The sequence below is a fragment of the Buteo buteo genome, chromosome 6 (genome assembly GCF_964188355.1).
Source record: "Buteo buteo chromosome 6, bButBut1.hap1.1, whole genome shotgun sequence".
Lineage (NCBI taxonomy): Eukaryota > Metazoa > Chordata > Aves > Accipitriformes > Accipitridae > Buteo > Buteo buteo.
Window position 1 is genome coordinate 24970974 of NC_134176.1, and position 17300 is coordinate 24988273.

At 51.4% G+C, this 17300-nt stretch overlaps 1 protein-coding gene across 5 annotated transcripts in view; it reads right to left on the reverse strand.

Annotated features, from left to right (window-relative positions):
* Nucleotides 1-8209: 8209 nt before the first annotated feature.
* The window catches only part of ADCK1 (aarF domain containing kinase 1), an 81023-nt gene continuing 71932 nt past the window's right edge, over nucleotides 8210-17300 (reverse strand). For all 5 annotated transcript variants that reach the window (XM_075030076.1, XM_075030073.1, XM_075030074.1 and 2 more), the window contains 4 exons: nucleotides 15442-15591; nucleotides 14996-15193; nucleotides 11093-11286; nucleotides 8210-9624 (listed from right to left, as the gene is read on the reverse strand). In XM_075030076.1, coding sequence (XP_074886177.1) covers nucleotides 9453-9624; nucleotides 11093-11286; nucleotides 14996-15193; nucleotides 15442-15591 — 714 coding nt within the window. In that variant the 3' untranslated portion in view covers nucleotides 8210-9452. The remainder of the gene's footprint in view (nucleotides 9625-11092; nucleotides 11287-14995; nucleotides 15194-15441; nucleotides 15592-17300) is intronic.

Here is a 17300-nt window from a genome sequence, read left to right on the forward strand (position 1 = left end):
ACCTCCCCCAATGGCCAGAGACGGGGCTGGCTGCAGCTATGGCAGGGCAGCAGGGGAGCCCAGCCTGGAGGGAAAGAGACAGGGAAGGGAAAGAGGCAGAGAGCCATTTCGTGGGCTCTGCTTGGCTGCCACTGCCACAGAACGCATTTGCACGGGGCCGCCTGGGACGCAGAGTGTGACCCAGCCCAGCGGGGTCCCCAGGCAGAAGATGTCCCTGCGACGGTGCTGGTGTGACGAGGTCAAGCTAAACCCCAGGGGCAGCCTTCACACAGTGCTCTGTGGCCTGCCATGATTTATGTCCCAGGTTTAACAACGTTTCATTTCAGCAGCCATGCTCTGACGTCCGTAGGCCCCTAAGCAAGTGAAGGGCGTAGCTGCTAATAATAACAGTGAGCGCTGTGCTCTGCTGCCTGCTCACTACACATGTAGTCGTGATTTTTTTCCCCAGTAGCACAATATGGCAAATAAATAATCCTTCCACACTCCCAGCAGAAGACAGGCTGTGGACAGAGCTTACGCAGCACACCCAGAGCCACTCACGTCATCAGGGTGGGACTCCCCAGCCCAGCCTCAGTGGAAGGCTCCAGGAAAGGGACCATAGGAGCACCCACTCCTGTAGCAAAATGCAGGTGCTGCCAGGGACAGGGCACATGGCACAGGAGCACCCAAGCAGCTTTGCAGGCCCGTACACTCCCGCAGAGGTTCCTCCAGGGTCCATCTCTTGTCCAGCCACTGTTTGGCAGAGAGTGCAAACACAGTGACTAAAAGAAACTATGGGGAGAAGACCTGGGATGGAGCTCCCAAGAGTAAGACCATGGAACAGTCTCCAAAATAAAGGACTTGCATGAACTGCATAACCCGGGCAGGATGAGGACTGAAGAGTAAACTGCAGGGAACAGCCCTTGGCCAGTGAGGGCAGCGTGGGCAGCCTTGCACAGCCTGCGCAGCTCTCCATCCCGTTCCCTGACTTCAGTAATTCTCATCCTCTGGGCACACAATTGAACAGTCAGGTATAATTTCTCCAGGATGAGACTATTCTCCCATAGAACTGACTGTTCAGCCTCCCATGCAAAGTTAGCAGTAGTACCACACTTTTAGCTGACTTCCCACACCACGTCAATCTGCTTTCTTCCCTCTGTCTTCTTCTGGGGCTCTGTCTGGCTCACACCAGTGTGTTTTTGGTGCGTTAATACTCCAAATTAAATCCCCAGCCCACATCACCTCATTGCTCAAGTCTCCACACTGACTGTTGCAGAACAGCTATTTCCATGCTGACCTTCTGCTCCCAGTCATTACACTGACAGGCTTGCCCTGCTCTGATCGATCTGATGGTCCCATGATGCAGAGGAGCAACCGCAGTCCCAATGCAGACTGGGTACAGCACAGGCGGCCGTGGGACTGGCTGCCCTGTGACATACGCATCTTATATTGCTGAGTTTTCCATTCAGCCTTATCGGCATGATGGATAGTTTAGCCATGGTGAAGTACAAGATAGTAATAACAATGGCCATGATTACTATTTTTCATATTTTCTTTAAGAGCAATATGATATTACCAGGCTTCATGCACGTCGCTTTGTTTATTAGCTACCATTTAGTAATCTCTTCCATCTTTGCTTTATTAAAGTTAGAGGCACTGTTAGGCTGTGGGCTGAGAGGCAAGCTGGGGCTCACAGGGCAGCCACCCTGGGGAGATGCTTGTTTGCTTACATCCATGCTGAGCCCGGAGCTGCAGGCCTGCAAACCACCAGCAGCTAATGTGCATTTAACATGCAGACACATCGTGCTAGGTCAGACCTAAGTTTTGTTCCCTTCTTTGCAGCGGTCCAGTTATAGGAAGAGGCTTTATGAGTGTTACTTATGCTCATATGTTTCAGAGTAAGGAAAAGTAGCCTGAGCAAAAAAGAATCTGAATCAAATTAAACTAAACTAAACTAAACTAGTAAAATACCAAAGCTCCTCCCTACTCCACACTACTTGTGCAGTCTGGGTGGACAGTTTTTACCAGACCACCAGAAATCAAAGCACCTGGGTTACAGCAAGCAGCTCAAGGGGGAAGCTGTGCAAAGAGCAGCCAGTGATCTGACACTCTGGCAGATCCGGAGTGCAATGGAGGATGGCAAGCAGAGCGATGCTCTCTAGGTCACACAAGCCAACCCAGAAAGGCCGTTACCCTTTGACAAGGTCACCTTGAGCTGCACAGGGTTGGCAGGAGGCATATGGGTAAGTGCACAGTCAGGTCCTGCCCAGGGTTCCCTCAGGCACAGCTGCAGGCAAACACATGGCAATGATCCCTGCAGGGGACAGACACAGATCACTACCCTGCAGAGAAGCAGCAACAGTTTTCCGAGTTGGCATGGGGAAGATGTCTCAGCCGGGTGTAGCTCCCGCTACCCTGTGTGCTGAATGCCCTCAGCCAGGGAAATGGTCAGTACTGTCTCTATGGGGCCTGATTACCATAACGCACAGGTCACTTAGCATCCCTCCAGCCTGCTCAGGAAGCCTCCAGCTGGATTTAAGTGGAATTTACTTCTGGTTGAAAACCTGGTTTAAAAGATCTTGGGAAGGTGCACACTGCCTCTTCTCAGGAAGGCACTGACACATGCAGGTTTTGCTCAAGAAGGACCTAAGAGGCAGCTGGCCAATTAAAACTGCAAGGTGAACTACCCAGGCTGGCATTTGCCAGGACAGGCAGGCTTACAGCCCCAGCTCTGCAACTCAACCAAACAAAAACAGCCAGTAAGGTCCGGCCTGGGCTTCAGCGCAAAGACGAGCCCTGGGCAGGGATGTTACCTCGTGTCCGAGCACAGACATTGACGCAGAGGGAGAGCTGGGAAGAATGAAACCCAGATCCAACCTCATCCCACAGCACTGACTCAACGGCGATGTGAGCCAGCCCCCTGCCTGCTCCATGCCATGGCTGTATGGCTTCACAGGCAGGCTGGCTGAAAGGGGCCATGGGGTGTCTGTCTGTCTGTCCTCCCGCTCTGAGGGAGACTCTGGCCCACAGGAGACCAGCCAAGCCATGCTCTGGCTGGCCAGGTCCTCAAAGTCTCCAGGGATGGAGACCATCTCTGGGTGACGTGTCCTAGCTCTGCACCGCCCTCCTGGTGACAAAGTTCATCCCTGTGCCCAGTCTAACTATCCAAGCTGTATCTTGTGGCCATCCGTCCTTGCTAAGTCATCTGGCACTGCCAGGAGGAGTTTGGCTCTATTGCCTCTCTAACTCCCTTTCAAAGGGTCGCTGGCCATTATCAGCTCAACCCTTTGCTTCTTCCTTGCCAGACTAAACAAGCCCATCTCCCTCACAGGCTACGGGCAGTAGGTCCTGGCCATGTCACGTGCCCTCCACCAGACCCAATCTAGTTTTTCAACATCCCTCTTCAACTAAGAGAACCAAAAGAGGACACTGTTTCAGGTGTGGACTCAGCAGCACCAAGCAGAGGAGGAGAACAAGTAGCCTTGCCAGCCACACTCGTCCTATTGTAGCCCAGGACGTGGTTTCCACTGCAAGCTCATGTTTACCTGGGGTCCCCCATAAGCCCTTCCTGCACCTTTTCAGCAAGGCTGCTACTCCACTAGTAGGTTTTCTTTTCAGCTGAAAGGTCCTAGTGATACCTCATGGAGTAAGATGTTACGGAATGTCACTACCACCTGTACGATGCTTGGAAAGGATAATTTTTCTCAGAAGCATAATTAATTAATTACAAATGTCAATCTCTCACTGTCCAGCTCTTTTACAGTCCTGGGCAGCACTTGAGCAACGCTGGAGGAAGGAGGATGACCCCACCCTGCAGACACCTCGGTGGGGCTGACAGAGGGCCAGCTCCATGCCAGCAGGAGCCTGGTGGAGTGGGGACCCGGGCTGCCTCCTGACCAGGGGCTTTGCATCCGCCAGCCAGTCATCCCCGGCATAGTGACAGCTGCTGGCTGACCAGCTGGAACAACAACCTAGAAAAGCCTACAAGTCCCGCCCAGAGGAGGGAGGGAAACAGCCCTAGGAGAGCTCCACGGAGACAGAGCCAAAAAAAGGCTCTGAACCGCCTCGCAGAGACTGCTGTGCCTCAGCAAGTATCGCCCCATGCTGCTCTGGTGCACAGGGCGGCCGCAGGAAGAGGGAACCCTTTGCTGTGCCAGAGACAGCAACTCGCCTACCACAGCGTCTGGGTGACCTGTGAAACAAAAAGCAGAGTGCAGTCCAGAAGCATTTAGAGATCATAAGTCTGTTAAGAGCCAGGCTGGGTTTTGGTATTTACTCCCAAAAGGTGGTGGACACCCCACCTTTGTCCTTTGTCCTTCCCTTCCCTCAACCCTCTTCCCCTTCCATCCCCAAACCCCCAGCCCTCACTAGCAAAAATTAATTGCTGCAAATACTCAGAATCATGCACATCCTCCCACTGCTCTTCAAAGAGCAGGTTGCTGCCTGGCTGAAATGCCATTGCCGTGCTGCAGCGAAGCAGTGGAGGCCGAGTCATCTCACAAACAACAGGGACAGGACGGCAATCATCATCCCCTGGCCACCAACACATGAGGACTGGCAATGGGAAAGAGCTGAAAGCCTTTGGGCCTTGCAGACTCACTCCACACAGCACAGCATGAGGCAGCAAGCACGGAGTGGTGGCAGCGGCTTGCCCCCAGAGACATCAGCTGCTGGCACCTCACTGCCCAGGGTGCTCCCCCCTGGGAAGCTTTGGAGGTCCTGGCCCCCAGCACTGCTGCAGCCTTGCCCAAGGTGCAAAGCTGCAGAGGTGTGTGGCCCGGGAGCCCGAAGTGGGGGCAGCAGGGGTATAGCAGCATTCCCTGGGGGCTGCTGCACTCCTACAGCAATTGAGACCTTCAGCTAAGCCTGCAGACAGCAGGCAGGAGATGGCCCTTTGGTGCAGAGCAGAGAGGTCATAAGAGGGAGGTGATGAGCAAACTCACAGGCTCCAGTCGCTCCTTCCCTACGCCCCCTGCTCCACCTTAGAGCACCTCTATTCAAGTTGTCAGAGGATCAGCAGTACCAAGCAGACCCGGATTTACACTGAGGGCTGGGAGCCTCTGACGTACCCCTCCCACCTCCCAGCTCAGCAGTGCCAGCAAATTCCCCCTCCCAGTACAGGGCACAGCACCAGCCTGCACCCCCCTTATCTTAGCGCTATTTGTTTGCTCTGTGCCACTTGAAAGCTGCAATGCAGACTTCTCACCATCACCCACGACAAACACATCCCCTGGGTGAGATGGGGATGGCCAGAGCTCAGGCTACAGGGGCAGGAGCCAGCCCCTGCCTCTTGCTTCTAGAGAGGAGCCAAGGAGGAAGGAATGTCTGTCCCCCCTTTCTAGCCATCCGGTTGTCAGGGGATGAAGGGGGAAGGCACTCGCTGCCCCGAGAGCTGTGCCTCTCTGGACATCCCTCTCTCTGCTCCCATCCGAATGCTGGGTGTCCTGGCGCAGCCCACCACATGTGACATCTTGCATGCTCCAGGACCCAGCAGCCTGCCTGCACCCCTTTGGACTCAGGATATGAGGGAGTGAATGGTGCTGGGGGGACACGGGGATATGCAGTGGTGGTGGTGGAAGAGCCCTGCCAAGCGATGCATTGGAAGATAGTCCTGGTGACCCAGGGGCAGTCATTTGTGAGGGGAATGACTTTGGCACTGGCCAGGCTGTGTGCCAGTCACAGTTCATTTGCTATAGGAAGCAGGGAGCGATTAATTTAGAAAGCATCTACACTGCAACTGCACGAGGTTCATACACCCCTGCGAGATGGCAGAGGGCACCATGCAGACTTGATCTGCGCATCTATATGCCACCCACTTGCCATCATTAAAGTTCACTGGATGTGCTAGGTAAAGGCTATGGTGTTTAGCCTGGACTAATGCACTCTCTCGCTTTTTTGTCAGTTGGATATGAAAAAGTGTGTTCACTTCATACCCTAAATTCTTGCAGTTTTGCACGGCAGCGTCATTTACCCTGACTGCCCCATTTTCCACCTCCAGCCAACCTAATGATGGTACTTTTAAATGCTAGATGAATGACTGTTAGCTCCCCGACACTTCAGAGAGCACCGAGAGCTTTTAGGATGGGAAATGCTATGATGCTACAATGTAGTATTTCATATTACAGGAGCTGAAAGTTGCCCATCAGTTTTGCGCATCTGGCCCCAGCTCTTACCCCCGACTTGTCAGTCCCAAGAAAGAGTTGGTAGGCTCAGGAGTCTGCTGCAAGGCCAACGTTTAGTGCCTGCACCAAACTTCAGTTCGTTTGCAGCTGAAGCCGGGCCAGCAGCAGCCCATGTGTGACCTGCAAGGAGAGCAGCAGAGGTTGTGTTTGCTGGTGGTGAAAACATCAATAAATGCAGGTTGGAAGGAGAGGCCAAGTGCACAGAGCTGATCCCGGTTACCCATGTTTGACAACCACAAATTGGGATGAGAAAGTGTCTTTTCAAACCCCTTTTAACACATTCATCTTTGAGAGCTTTCAGCAAAAAGACAAGGCAGGAATGTTAAAGGGTCAAACTCCGGGTGTTTGCTTGTTCTTTCCTCAGGCAAGCAAACCCTCATTGATTGACCGTGGGAAGGGTAAGAGCTGAGCACAACTGACGGAGGAGTCCCACTGCTAAGACTGAAGCACGCAGCCTCCTGGCAGAGACTAATGACAATAGACAAAGCTCTTCCAAATACAACTCGCTCTCTGTCTGCTGCACGCTGCCAAAATGACAGTCTGAGGGGCTGCTGGTTCCCTACCGCTTTTAGAGCCAGAACCTTCCTCAGGCAGTGGGACCAGCAGTCGCATGGTGGGATTTTGGAGGCGTGAATGAACAGGCAGGGCCAAGAGTGGGCTGGGGGCTTGGCAGTCAATGCAAATGCCAGCTGCGGGGAGCCTGTCCATAACACAGGATACTCTGGAAATGAGGGATATGACCAGAGTCTCATTGTGGGATGAGCTTTCACACACAGATGTTAGTGAGACCCAGACAGTGCTCTGGTCGGTATATCCAGACATGGATAGGCAAAAACATTTGCAGGGGCAGCTACAAGATGAGGATGTGCAGTCAGTGACCATTGCTAGAGGGTCTCCTGGACTTTACTGGGTACACAAGGCCCATTTTCTGAGTGGAGCTCTACTTATGAGGAGAACAAGACAGGCCCACCCACGCTGGCCAGCCTACAAGCTGTAAGTGCCTAAGCAAGGTACTGATTCAGTCAGGCTGCTCACATGAGCAAAGATTACCCATGTACAGGCTGCAGGACCAATATTCCAGGGCCCCTATGACTCCTTGTCAACTCAGGAGTCTTGTCACTGCAATGACCACCACTCCATTCCCTGATGCCATCAAACAACCCAGAAGTCAGGGGAATCTCTGACCTGTCATTGCATAGGTTGGGGACAAGCTTTGCAAGGACATTCAGTCTTACTGGGCTTTCTTTTTTTGCTCTTAGCAAAGATGGGAAAGCATATCACTCCTGCTGCTGCCTCTGTAGTAGGAAGAGCTCAGAGAGCTAATGCCAGGGTCAAGCAATTGGCTGCACAGGAGAGCAAAAACCCAAGTTCAGTAATTCCCCATCTGCAACTCTGCCAATCACACACCATTTCTTGACAGTCCTGAGCCAGCCAGCTGTGCCTACACTCTTGTGCATGTACACAATCACTGTCATAAGCCACATGTCCGCAGTACTAACTAACTCATCATGCCCAAGCACACCTGCAGTCAGATACCTTTTCTGGATTACACCCCCTCCCTCTCCCACACAGCCAGCAAGAGAATTGGTTCCTCATGGACTGACGCATGCAGTCACCTACACTCTGCCCCCTGCTTCCCTTCCCATGCAAATGGACTCACTGCAAGGTAGGGTCTTGCACCCATGCAAGCTGGGGAACTGCATGCAAATTGGGAGAGTGCATGGTCTTATTCTGGCACAGCCCGGGTGTCTGAGTAACGACCCTCAGCTTAGCAAGCCTGCTGGCAGTAGAGGGACATTCCCATCCTGTCCTTCATGTCCCCTTTCACCAAGACAGTTTATGGGAAAGCTGAAATGATCTAAGCAGTCACCTCCATCCACCCTTCCTGGCTACAGGAATCCTCACAAGCAGCAGGGATGTCTCCCAGAATCCCAGATACTTCTCACATAAAGGAGGCCTCTGGGTGAGACTTCCTGGTAGCCATCCCATAGCTGCACAGTCAGAGCCATCAGACCTGTCACTTGCACCACCAAGCAACTGGCAGGTTTTTTTGTCTGAGGCAGGAGCAGTGAAACATCACAGGCAGTGACGAGGTGAAATGCTCAGTGCATGGCACAGGGATGGTGATGTCTCACAGATGTGCTGCAGCACGCTCCCAGCATGGAGGCGGCAGGCTCAGCGTGGATCTAGGAGGCAAGAAGTGGTGCATCCTCCCAGCAGAACGATGACCACTCCTCCATCCCATCCCAACACACATGTGACGCAGCACCAGAGGACCCAGATGTGGAACAAACCTCTTGGGAAGAGGAGAGACCAAGAGGCCGTTTCATTTGGCTTGCAAGGAGTTAACAGTGCTGCCTGGCATCACTCACTCAGTGGAGAAATGGAAACAGGACTGAAGTTAGAGGCCCAAATGTCACCCTGAGTACGCAGCCAGGCATCCCTCCCCCAGAGGTCTTTGATACAACACATTTATTTTGCTGTGTGGCAGTACTGTACAGCATACATACATTACCAGCAGTTTCAGAGCCCTGAGTTGTCATTCCTCCTGCCTTCCCTGAATTTCGGAAAAGAGGCAGGACCACTGTCCCCCCATTTCACCTGCAAGGAAACAGGCCAGGAAAAGTCCAGAAACACAGAGGCACTTGCTGACAGGACTGGAGACAAACCTCAGAAAGCTAGACTCCCAGTCCACCACTCTCACCATTAGGGTCACCTTTCCCTGCTGCTGGGAGAGGAAGCCCTAGTGTCAGCTTTCCACAAGGACTCACTGCTCTGAGAAACTCTCTGCACACCTGAACAGAAATCAGACTAAGGAGATTGCAAAAACTAATATAAACCCTATTGGATTTTAAAGGGATTTACCACCTTTCTTTGAGGGTCTGAGAAATGTTTTGGGGCATTCTAAGCAGGGTTGGGATTCTCTCAAATTCTGTAAGATTGTTTAAGAAATAGCCAAGGAAAGGCTTTTGCTTCCAATGCAGTCCCACTGGAATCTGAGTGGAATTTCCCCTACTCAGATAGGGAAAGAAAGTACCCTGCCTTTCCTGACACACAGTATCCTGCACCTCCTTTTCCTAAACCATGAAACAGCAGAGCTCCAGTACCAACTCCACCTCTCAGCACCACAGAGAAAGCTAATGCTGTAACAGGCAAGGACAGTGCAGCATGTAACGTGGAACAAGAACCAAAAATAGCCCACAGAATAGACAGAAACAGTCAGAAAGGCAAATGTGCCGTGGAGAGCAGAAGGGAGGGAAGGAGGACCTGGGCCTCTCCCACCCATTCATGTCAGTACATGGAATGGTGCATCCGGCTCAGGAGAGCAATGACCCAGTTCCCCAGCTGGGACCCCTTCAGCCACAGGAAGAGTTCATACAAGTTGATCTGCCAGAGGCTCAGGGCTTCTGCAAGTGAGATCTGGGCCCTCCTGTAAAGCGAGTGACTCTTGCTCCTCTGGTACCTAGAATGAGAGAAACAGCTGCATTAGATCCAGCAGGATACAGGCCAGCAGGAAGGGGGCCTGTCCTACATCTTCAGTACAACTGATGCTCCCCAGGGGAGGGGAATGTCCCACATCTGGAGAATCATCAGCAGTGGTGACCCCTGGGAGTAGGGATTTTCTCCAAGTAGTGTTCCTGAGGAGCTGGGGACTGCCTTCCCAGCATGAATCTGGCAGAAGAGACAGCCTGCTCCCTTGTGAGCCCGGTTCTCTCCCCACTGCATGTCATGACCTTGGGCCATGGCATCCTCTGCCTCTACGCCCAGCTTCACTTCAGCTAACATGGACAGGTACACACTCCTATAGCCTTTCCTGGTAGCACAGTCATAAGAGTCCAGCAATCCTGACACACTGATTCCAGGAAAAATAATTCTCCACCTTTCTTTAGAAGCAGAGGTTAACTGGGCTTCGTAGGTCCCTCATCAGCCAGCGAAAAATAACTGTTATTTCTTCTGCAAGGAGGAGGAATCTGAGACAGAAGTGCATTGACTCATAAGACTCACAGATGGAAATCACTTGCATGACTCCTGTTCCTGGCTTTTAAACATCAACCTGATCTTCACAGTCAGCCTTAGCCCCTCAATCAGGCTGCAGAAACTGGCAGCAGTGAACTCGCAGGTCTCTCCTACCCACAAATACTTACCAGTGGTGGTGCCTGTAATGGGCAAGAAGCCCCTTCCCCTCCTCTGGCGGGGCCAAACCCTAAACCCTTACCTTAAGGCCTCCAACTCCATCCCTGTCCCCAGCCCCAGGGTGACAGACCTCTTCTCTGAAGAGGCTGATGGGCGTGAGAACAGCACAGAGGCTGAGATGTGTAACTGAGCAGGGGTAGGATCACAGCAGATGTGCTAATGAGGGGGAGAGGTCCACCACTAAGAGTAAGAGGTCAAGAGGTCAAGTTAGGCCTTGTCAGGGCCCTGAGTGGGGGACTCTAATAAGCCTTAATAGCCCTGACTAGCCTGAGACCTCCCCCAACCCTCTGCTCATAGGCTCAGGAGCTCCAGTTAATCTCAGGCCTGCACCTTCAGTCCCTGCCTGAGCTACACTGGAGGAGTAATGGTCCCCAGCTCACGCCCCGTGTGAAGCCCCTTGACCTGGACCTCAACTCACATACTGACCTCTTGGCTTGACCTCAGCCCTGTCTTCTCACCGTGGACCTGGCTGACAACCACTAGACCCGATCTACAGATCGAGTTTCTGGTTTGACCTTGGACCTCCCCCGTCACCAGGATGTTGCACTGTGATACAGACTTTTGGTTGGACCTGACCGCCATCGCAGGGCCTGTCCTGCTCACCTTGCTCAGCTACTGTGGGACTGGGCCATGGCTGGCCTGCTGGCTGTGGGATCCCCCCGCAACCCCTGGCCCCCAGGGACAGTCAGCCCCGGCTGCTCCATGTCTGGCCTCTGGGGCCTGGAGAAGAGACTCACGTGGAAACGGCTCTGATGCAGCAGCGAGACATGTTGAGGAAGGAGCTGGCACTGGCACGCGTGTGCAGGGCTGACTCAATCCCCCTTAACAAGTCATTGGTCTTCAGCAGCAGCAGCATCTGGCGGGGCACATTGTTGAGGAGCTGGGTGATCTGGGGTAGGTAAGCAGCAGCATTGGACCGGATCTCCACGTCCTGCGGCCAGCCAGGTCATGTCAGGGAGAAAGGAGAGAGAAGCTGAGAGTGCATGGGAAACCCAGGTCCAGATGCAGATGAGATTTGGCAGGAAGAGATGGTGTTTTTCCAGACCAGGACTCTAGGCCAGAAGCTAAAGAGCTCTTTGTCCTGCTTTCCTGCAGACACCTGGCTGTCCCAAGGACTCACAGCACAGTCGCAGATCACTCTTGCCATATTCCACCTGCCCCTCAGTCAGATAAGGCCCTGTCCCCTCACTGGCAGGATTAATAGCCTCTTAGGAAAACAGGGCACTCGCTGCTATCTCAGTTCTTGGCCCCAGGCAGCCCACAGCAACCATGTCTCCTTACTGCCCTTGCAGCCTTCTGACCAAGTCTCACCTCACCAGCCCCAAAGCTGGCAGAGCTGCAGGTAGCACAGGACTGCTCAGGAAGGTGGAGGCATGCTGCAAGGACAACCAGGCTGCTCCTTGTCTTGCTGTCCTATGCAGCTGATGGCTTTATGCTACACTGATGAAGCTGTTTACAAGACCTAGTTTAGTCCTCTGTTGTCAACACAACTCAGCAGAGGTGAGAAAGCATTATGCAGTTAAGCGTCATGCTAACTCAAAAGATCAAAAACTGCCATCTGTCAGATTAAGGGTCTATCTAGTTCCATATCCTGTCTGGCAGCAGATGCTTAAGGAAAGAGTGTAAGACCAAGGCAGACACAGCATGGTCCTTCATGTTCCTTGGTCCCCAGCTTCTAACAAATATACTGCCCACAGTAAAGATCACAGTGATAACTGATGAGCTACAGCCTGAGCCACTTAAGATGGGCTCTCCTCCAAACATGACCCACCATAGCATGCAAGACAGCCAGCCCCCACTCTTCTGCCTTTTTTTAGATCTGAGAGTTCCCCCACCATACCAGTAAATGTAGCACGGTGTGGTGTGGAGCTGATCCCATATGCATACCGTGTCCCTACCTCTTCCTACAGAGGCCATGACATGAATCAGCAAATTCCTGGAACATCTGAAATCTCCTGAATCCAGCAGGACACATGCAGAGGACAGTAAATGACTTCTTACAGGAGGGAGACTCCTTTGTAGGAAAGGGAAAGGACAGCTCTAAAACCTTTTCGCCTCTGGAATCAGGGCCAGCCAGCCTATGTTTCACAATATGGGATATCATACTCTTGGTGAATTTCAGACTTATTAGAAAGAAACAGACCTGCACAAATAGAGTGTGCAGGTTGTGATGGTCAGAGACATATACAGCTCACACACCACCGTGGCTGCTTTGCTGCTGACAAATAAATCTTCGTGTCCTCCTGCCTCTGTCACTGACCAAATACACAAAGCTTCAGCAAGAAGATGCTTAGCTCTCCTAAACGTTAAATGTTTTGTTCCATTATTTGTTGGCAGAAAATTCATCCCTGATTATCTCTTATCCCTTACCCTAGCCAGCATCACTGCAGAGCCTACTTTATTTTCCACACATAGGTTTTATTTTCTATTTCTTTTCTTTTTATTTTTAGCTCCAGCTGCTTGTCCACATCACAAAACAACCACATGATCTGTCATCAGAACTGTCATTTTCTGTCAACGGCGAAGTCTGTGCGCAGAGGAAGAAATGAGCTATGCCACAGGACCTAAGAAAAGCCCCTTGGCTGCAGTTGCTGAGGCTACTGCAGGACGCAGCAAAACACAATCATAAAAATCAGATGAGATGAGGCTAGCAGCCATCCTGAACAGTCAGCTGCCTGGCCTTGGCTTAAGGCAGGAACAACTATGCCTACGGCAATCCTCACACATTTGCCTAGCCTGCTCGTAAAACTCTCCAGTGATGTGACTCAAAGCCTCCCCAGATCATCCACACCAGTGTTTCACTGGCCTTGCCATTAGATCTGGCTTTTCTCATGTTTCAACCCAATCTTCTTAGCTGAATTTTAACCCATTACTTCTTGTCCTGCTTGCAGCAGTCTTTAACAGATTTGAGAATCACTACTACAACTCTTCTCGACCCGCACTTTTCTAGGCTTTTTCTGCCCTAACTTTCCCAGACTTACCTCATGGATTGTTATCTGCTTGACCACTAGTCCTTGTAGCTTCCTACTTGACTTGCCCCAGTTTCACCAAACCCTTCTTGATATGCAGTGCCCCAGACTGGACACAGCACTGAAGATAAGATTTTGTTTCAGGAGGGTTGCTTCCTTGTCTCACAGGCTACTCTTATGTAGATACATCCTCAGGCACACCCTCTGGAGCTCTGTGCTGATGGTACCTGCCTACATAGCTTGGCTCTTGCTACTGATATAATCTTTCAAATTCACCTCTAAACTAAGGACAAGCAGCAGCTCACTTCCTAATGCCACAGCAAATCTGCTCAGCTCCCCATTATCTGCTGCAGGATTATCCAGTTTCAGCATTAATTGTCTCATGTAGACAAAGACAACAGAGCATACACACAATTCAACTCAATGACGAAGTTCATCAGCCCACACAAGGCACCATGCGACTACAGTTACACCTCTGGCATAACCTTCACAAGCCAGTTTAGGATAAACATTGCTTATTAGCTCAGATTCAACACTGGCCTTGTAGTATTGAAGCCAGTTCTGTGTCAATTCCCTTTGGTGTCTCTGCATTTTTTTCTGGAGCTACTAGCTCCAGAACTCACCAGATCAAGCACAGATCTGCTAGACAGTCACTATATTATTTCTGATATGCAGAAAATTAACTCAGATAGGAAGCAATCAAATTACTGGGCAGGGGTGTCCATTATGCAGGGTATCTGACCTACTCATTGCTATGGATAATGGCAAGCCAGTGCAGCAAATTCTGCCACATCCATCAAAATAAAACGCCAACCTGAAGAGATTTCCAGAAGAGAATTTCATAGGACAGTATTATAAGGCTACTTAAATGAATTTCATCCTCTCTTCTACAAATGCATGCAGGTAAAAACAAACCATAGGATACAACGTTTCTACCTACAGACACTAGTCCACTGGCTGAAATCATATCACTTTATGCTCATCTCTAAAAACAGCACAATTGGCAGGGGCTGCTACTATTCTTAAGGCACTGTGTGCGTGTCAGGAGTGCAAGGAGGTGTGAGAAGGATCCCAGCACCTGTGGATAGGAAAGGGTGGAGAATGTAAGTGGCAATTTCCTAGATTTGTAGTGATTGAGTTGACAGGATCTGCAGTTAAGCAACCTTGACTCCAAGTTAATAGGGTTTCTGATTGGGTGGTAATTTCCAAGGGTTTTTAGGAGTTTGTATCAGTGCTGATAGTCATTTACATGAATAGTGATAATGCATTATCCTTCTCATGTCTTCCCACTAAGTCTTTATGTCTCCTCTACCTTAACCTATCCTCCTTGATGGTTCCCTGCACAGCTGCATTCAACACTTTTTTAAGAAAAGGCTGATCTACAAATGTTTCCCCTGCCAGAACTGGTGAACACTTTGCCATTAAAATATTATACAAAGTTTAAGCAGCCCATGACAAGTGAAACTGGGAAATTAAGTTCAGCCACTATAAAACACATTGCAAGAATGAGTCCTGGCTTTTTCTAGCTCAGCTATTAATGCAGAATTTGCTACAGAGCTGCCAGGGGTTGCCCAGCATCACTGTGATATCAGTGGCGCAAGTGGTTACAACAAAGAAAGGTACCCGAGGTGAAGGACGGGCTCACGGCAGGGAAGGGCACACAGGACCTACCTCGCTTGCTGAGACTGGTGACCGGTCAATACCCCTGTTGACAGACTCCCAGGATCTGGCGGTCAGCATGCAGGCAAAGAGAGGGTACAAATCCCCTGCTCCGAGCCGCCGGCTGTACTTCTGCACCCTCTTCATATCGGCCTTGATGAGGGCCTGCCAAAGGTGGCAGTAGTCCATGCGGAATGACTCGCTCAGCACCTGGGGAGGGAAACATGGCCCCCAGAAGTCCACAGAGGCCAGGGAACTGGGGGGAAGGCCTTCTGCCCTCTAGCTGTGCCCTATCCCCTATTTCAGAGCCAGGAAATATCCTTGGAGGGTTACGGGAGTAACAGGAAAAATTTATTAATACAGGGTTAGGGGGGCAAGGGTGCAGCCGGGTATGCTCTTTCAGCCTGATGCCCACAGGCAGCCTCACAAGGCCCTGGAGGCCCCCCATAGCTACATACCTGGTAAAGCCCATGGTCCAGGAGGATAATGTGGGCCTTGCCAGAGGCTGGGCATTTCTTCACTAGCACATTGCCTGGGTGTGGGTCACAGTGCACAAAGCCGTTCACAAAGATCATTTCGCTGTAGAGCTTCCCCAGGTTGCGAGAGATCTGTGAGGAGACAGGAGATGGTCACACACTGCCACCCACAGCAGGGTGGCTGCCAGGGAGGGGGGCCAGCCCCCACATGCCAACACTGCAGGGAACAAGGCTCCGGTATGTACCGACGTCCCCATACAGAGCTCTTGCAGCTCCTCGCACTGACAAACGCACAAGGTGGCTGCTGGCATCTACGGCGGGGTGACCCAGGACATTCAGGGAAGGATCCAGGCACAGGGCACCATGAAGGTGTTTGTGGGGTCAGGGGTTATTTAAGGACGCTTGCCTGGCATAAAAAAGAGAAAATACCTGTGGGTAGGAATGGGGTTTCTGGTAATGAGAAGGAAAGTAAGACAGCAGATAGGGGCAGACAGGCATTCACAGGGAAGACATGGAAAGAGCTGCTGGGGTGGGTGAGAGACCGCTTGGAGGAAGACTCAGGTGTTTCCATCCACAGATGGCAGCAGGACCTGGCAGAGAAGGGGTGGGAGGAGACTTGGCCTGTCCATCTGCTTACCAGAATGAACATCGGTCCCCTCTCCCCTCCCTTCATCACACTGTCCCCCACTTTTCCCCTTCCTTTCCTCAGACCCATGCTAATCTGATTTGCGATGTCTGTGAAGATGAAGCAGCACAGAAAGGCTGTTTAAATCATCCTGTCACTGCCGTGTCCCTCCATGATGTTGCTCCTTATCACCAAGAGATGTTATTAAAGTTAAAAACCTCCTAGGAGCAAGCAAACATCCCCAGGACCCAGGATCAATCCCTTGCCACGCACTAACACAGCAGCCTTGCCCTAACATCCCACCACCGGCCCTCCCTGCCATCAGAGAGCAGCACGGTGCTCCACAGTGGAGTGCCGAACAAACAATTAAAAGACAATCGTTATAAATGATTCCAAGCACGTCCCCAGACACACAGTATAAGCAGCAAACAGGCATCTGTCCCCATAAGCAGAGGTGGTAGAAGAGGTAACAGGGATACTAACAACAGCTTGTCCTGCAAAAAAACAGACAGCCAGGGAAGAGCTTGCTTTACCTACCTCTGAAATGCAGCCACCTCTGAGAAGAGCATTTGTTACAAATAGTGCCCAAGTAACTACAAATGAGGAGAAAGAACAGGAACCCTTCCTGCAGCACATAACAGGGGCAGCTGTAAGACCAGGTGGGACAACCCTTGGTCTCTCAAGCAGGACCTGCTGCATCATGGAGAATGCTGCCCCCATGCCAAATAACCCACACAGGTGGCATTGCACAGCCCTGCGATCTCCTGTAGTGCAGCTCCCCTAATGCCACACAGGTGTTATTGTAAGTTCTGACTGAGGGGAATGATGTTTCCCTTCTGAATCACCAGCAGAGATCACTGGAGCAATGAAGTGACCCTTACAGGTTTCATAGATCAACAAGCTCTAAAATTGGATAGGACTAAAGTACCAGGTGACCTCCTAGAAGAGCTGAGTAGCACTTGCTGACAGTCCAAGGACGTGCCAGATAGTCTGTTTTAAGCCAGTCACTCATTCACACAGCCTCGCAGGGACCTGCACACCAGGAGGAATAGACTTGGACATCATGACTGATCATAGCATCAACCACCGCACCTGTGCACACACTGAGTGAACTGCATTTTGCCCTCTCTGCCTCAGCTGTTTGCCCTCCAGGAATCTGGAACAGCACAGAATTATTGAAGATGAGGACTTGAGGACAATCTGGGGCACAATGTGA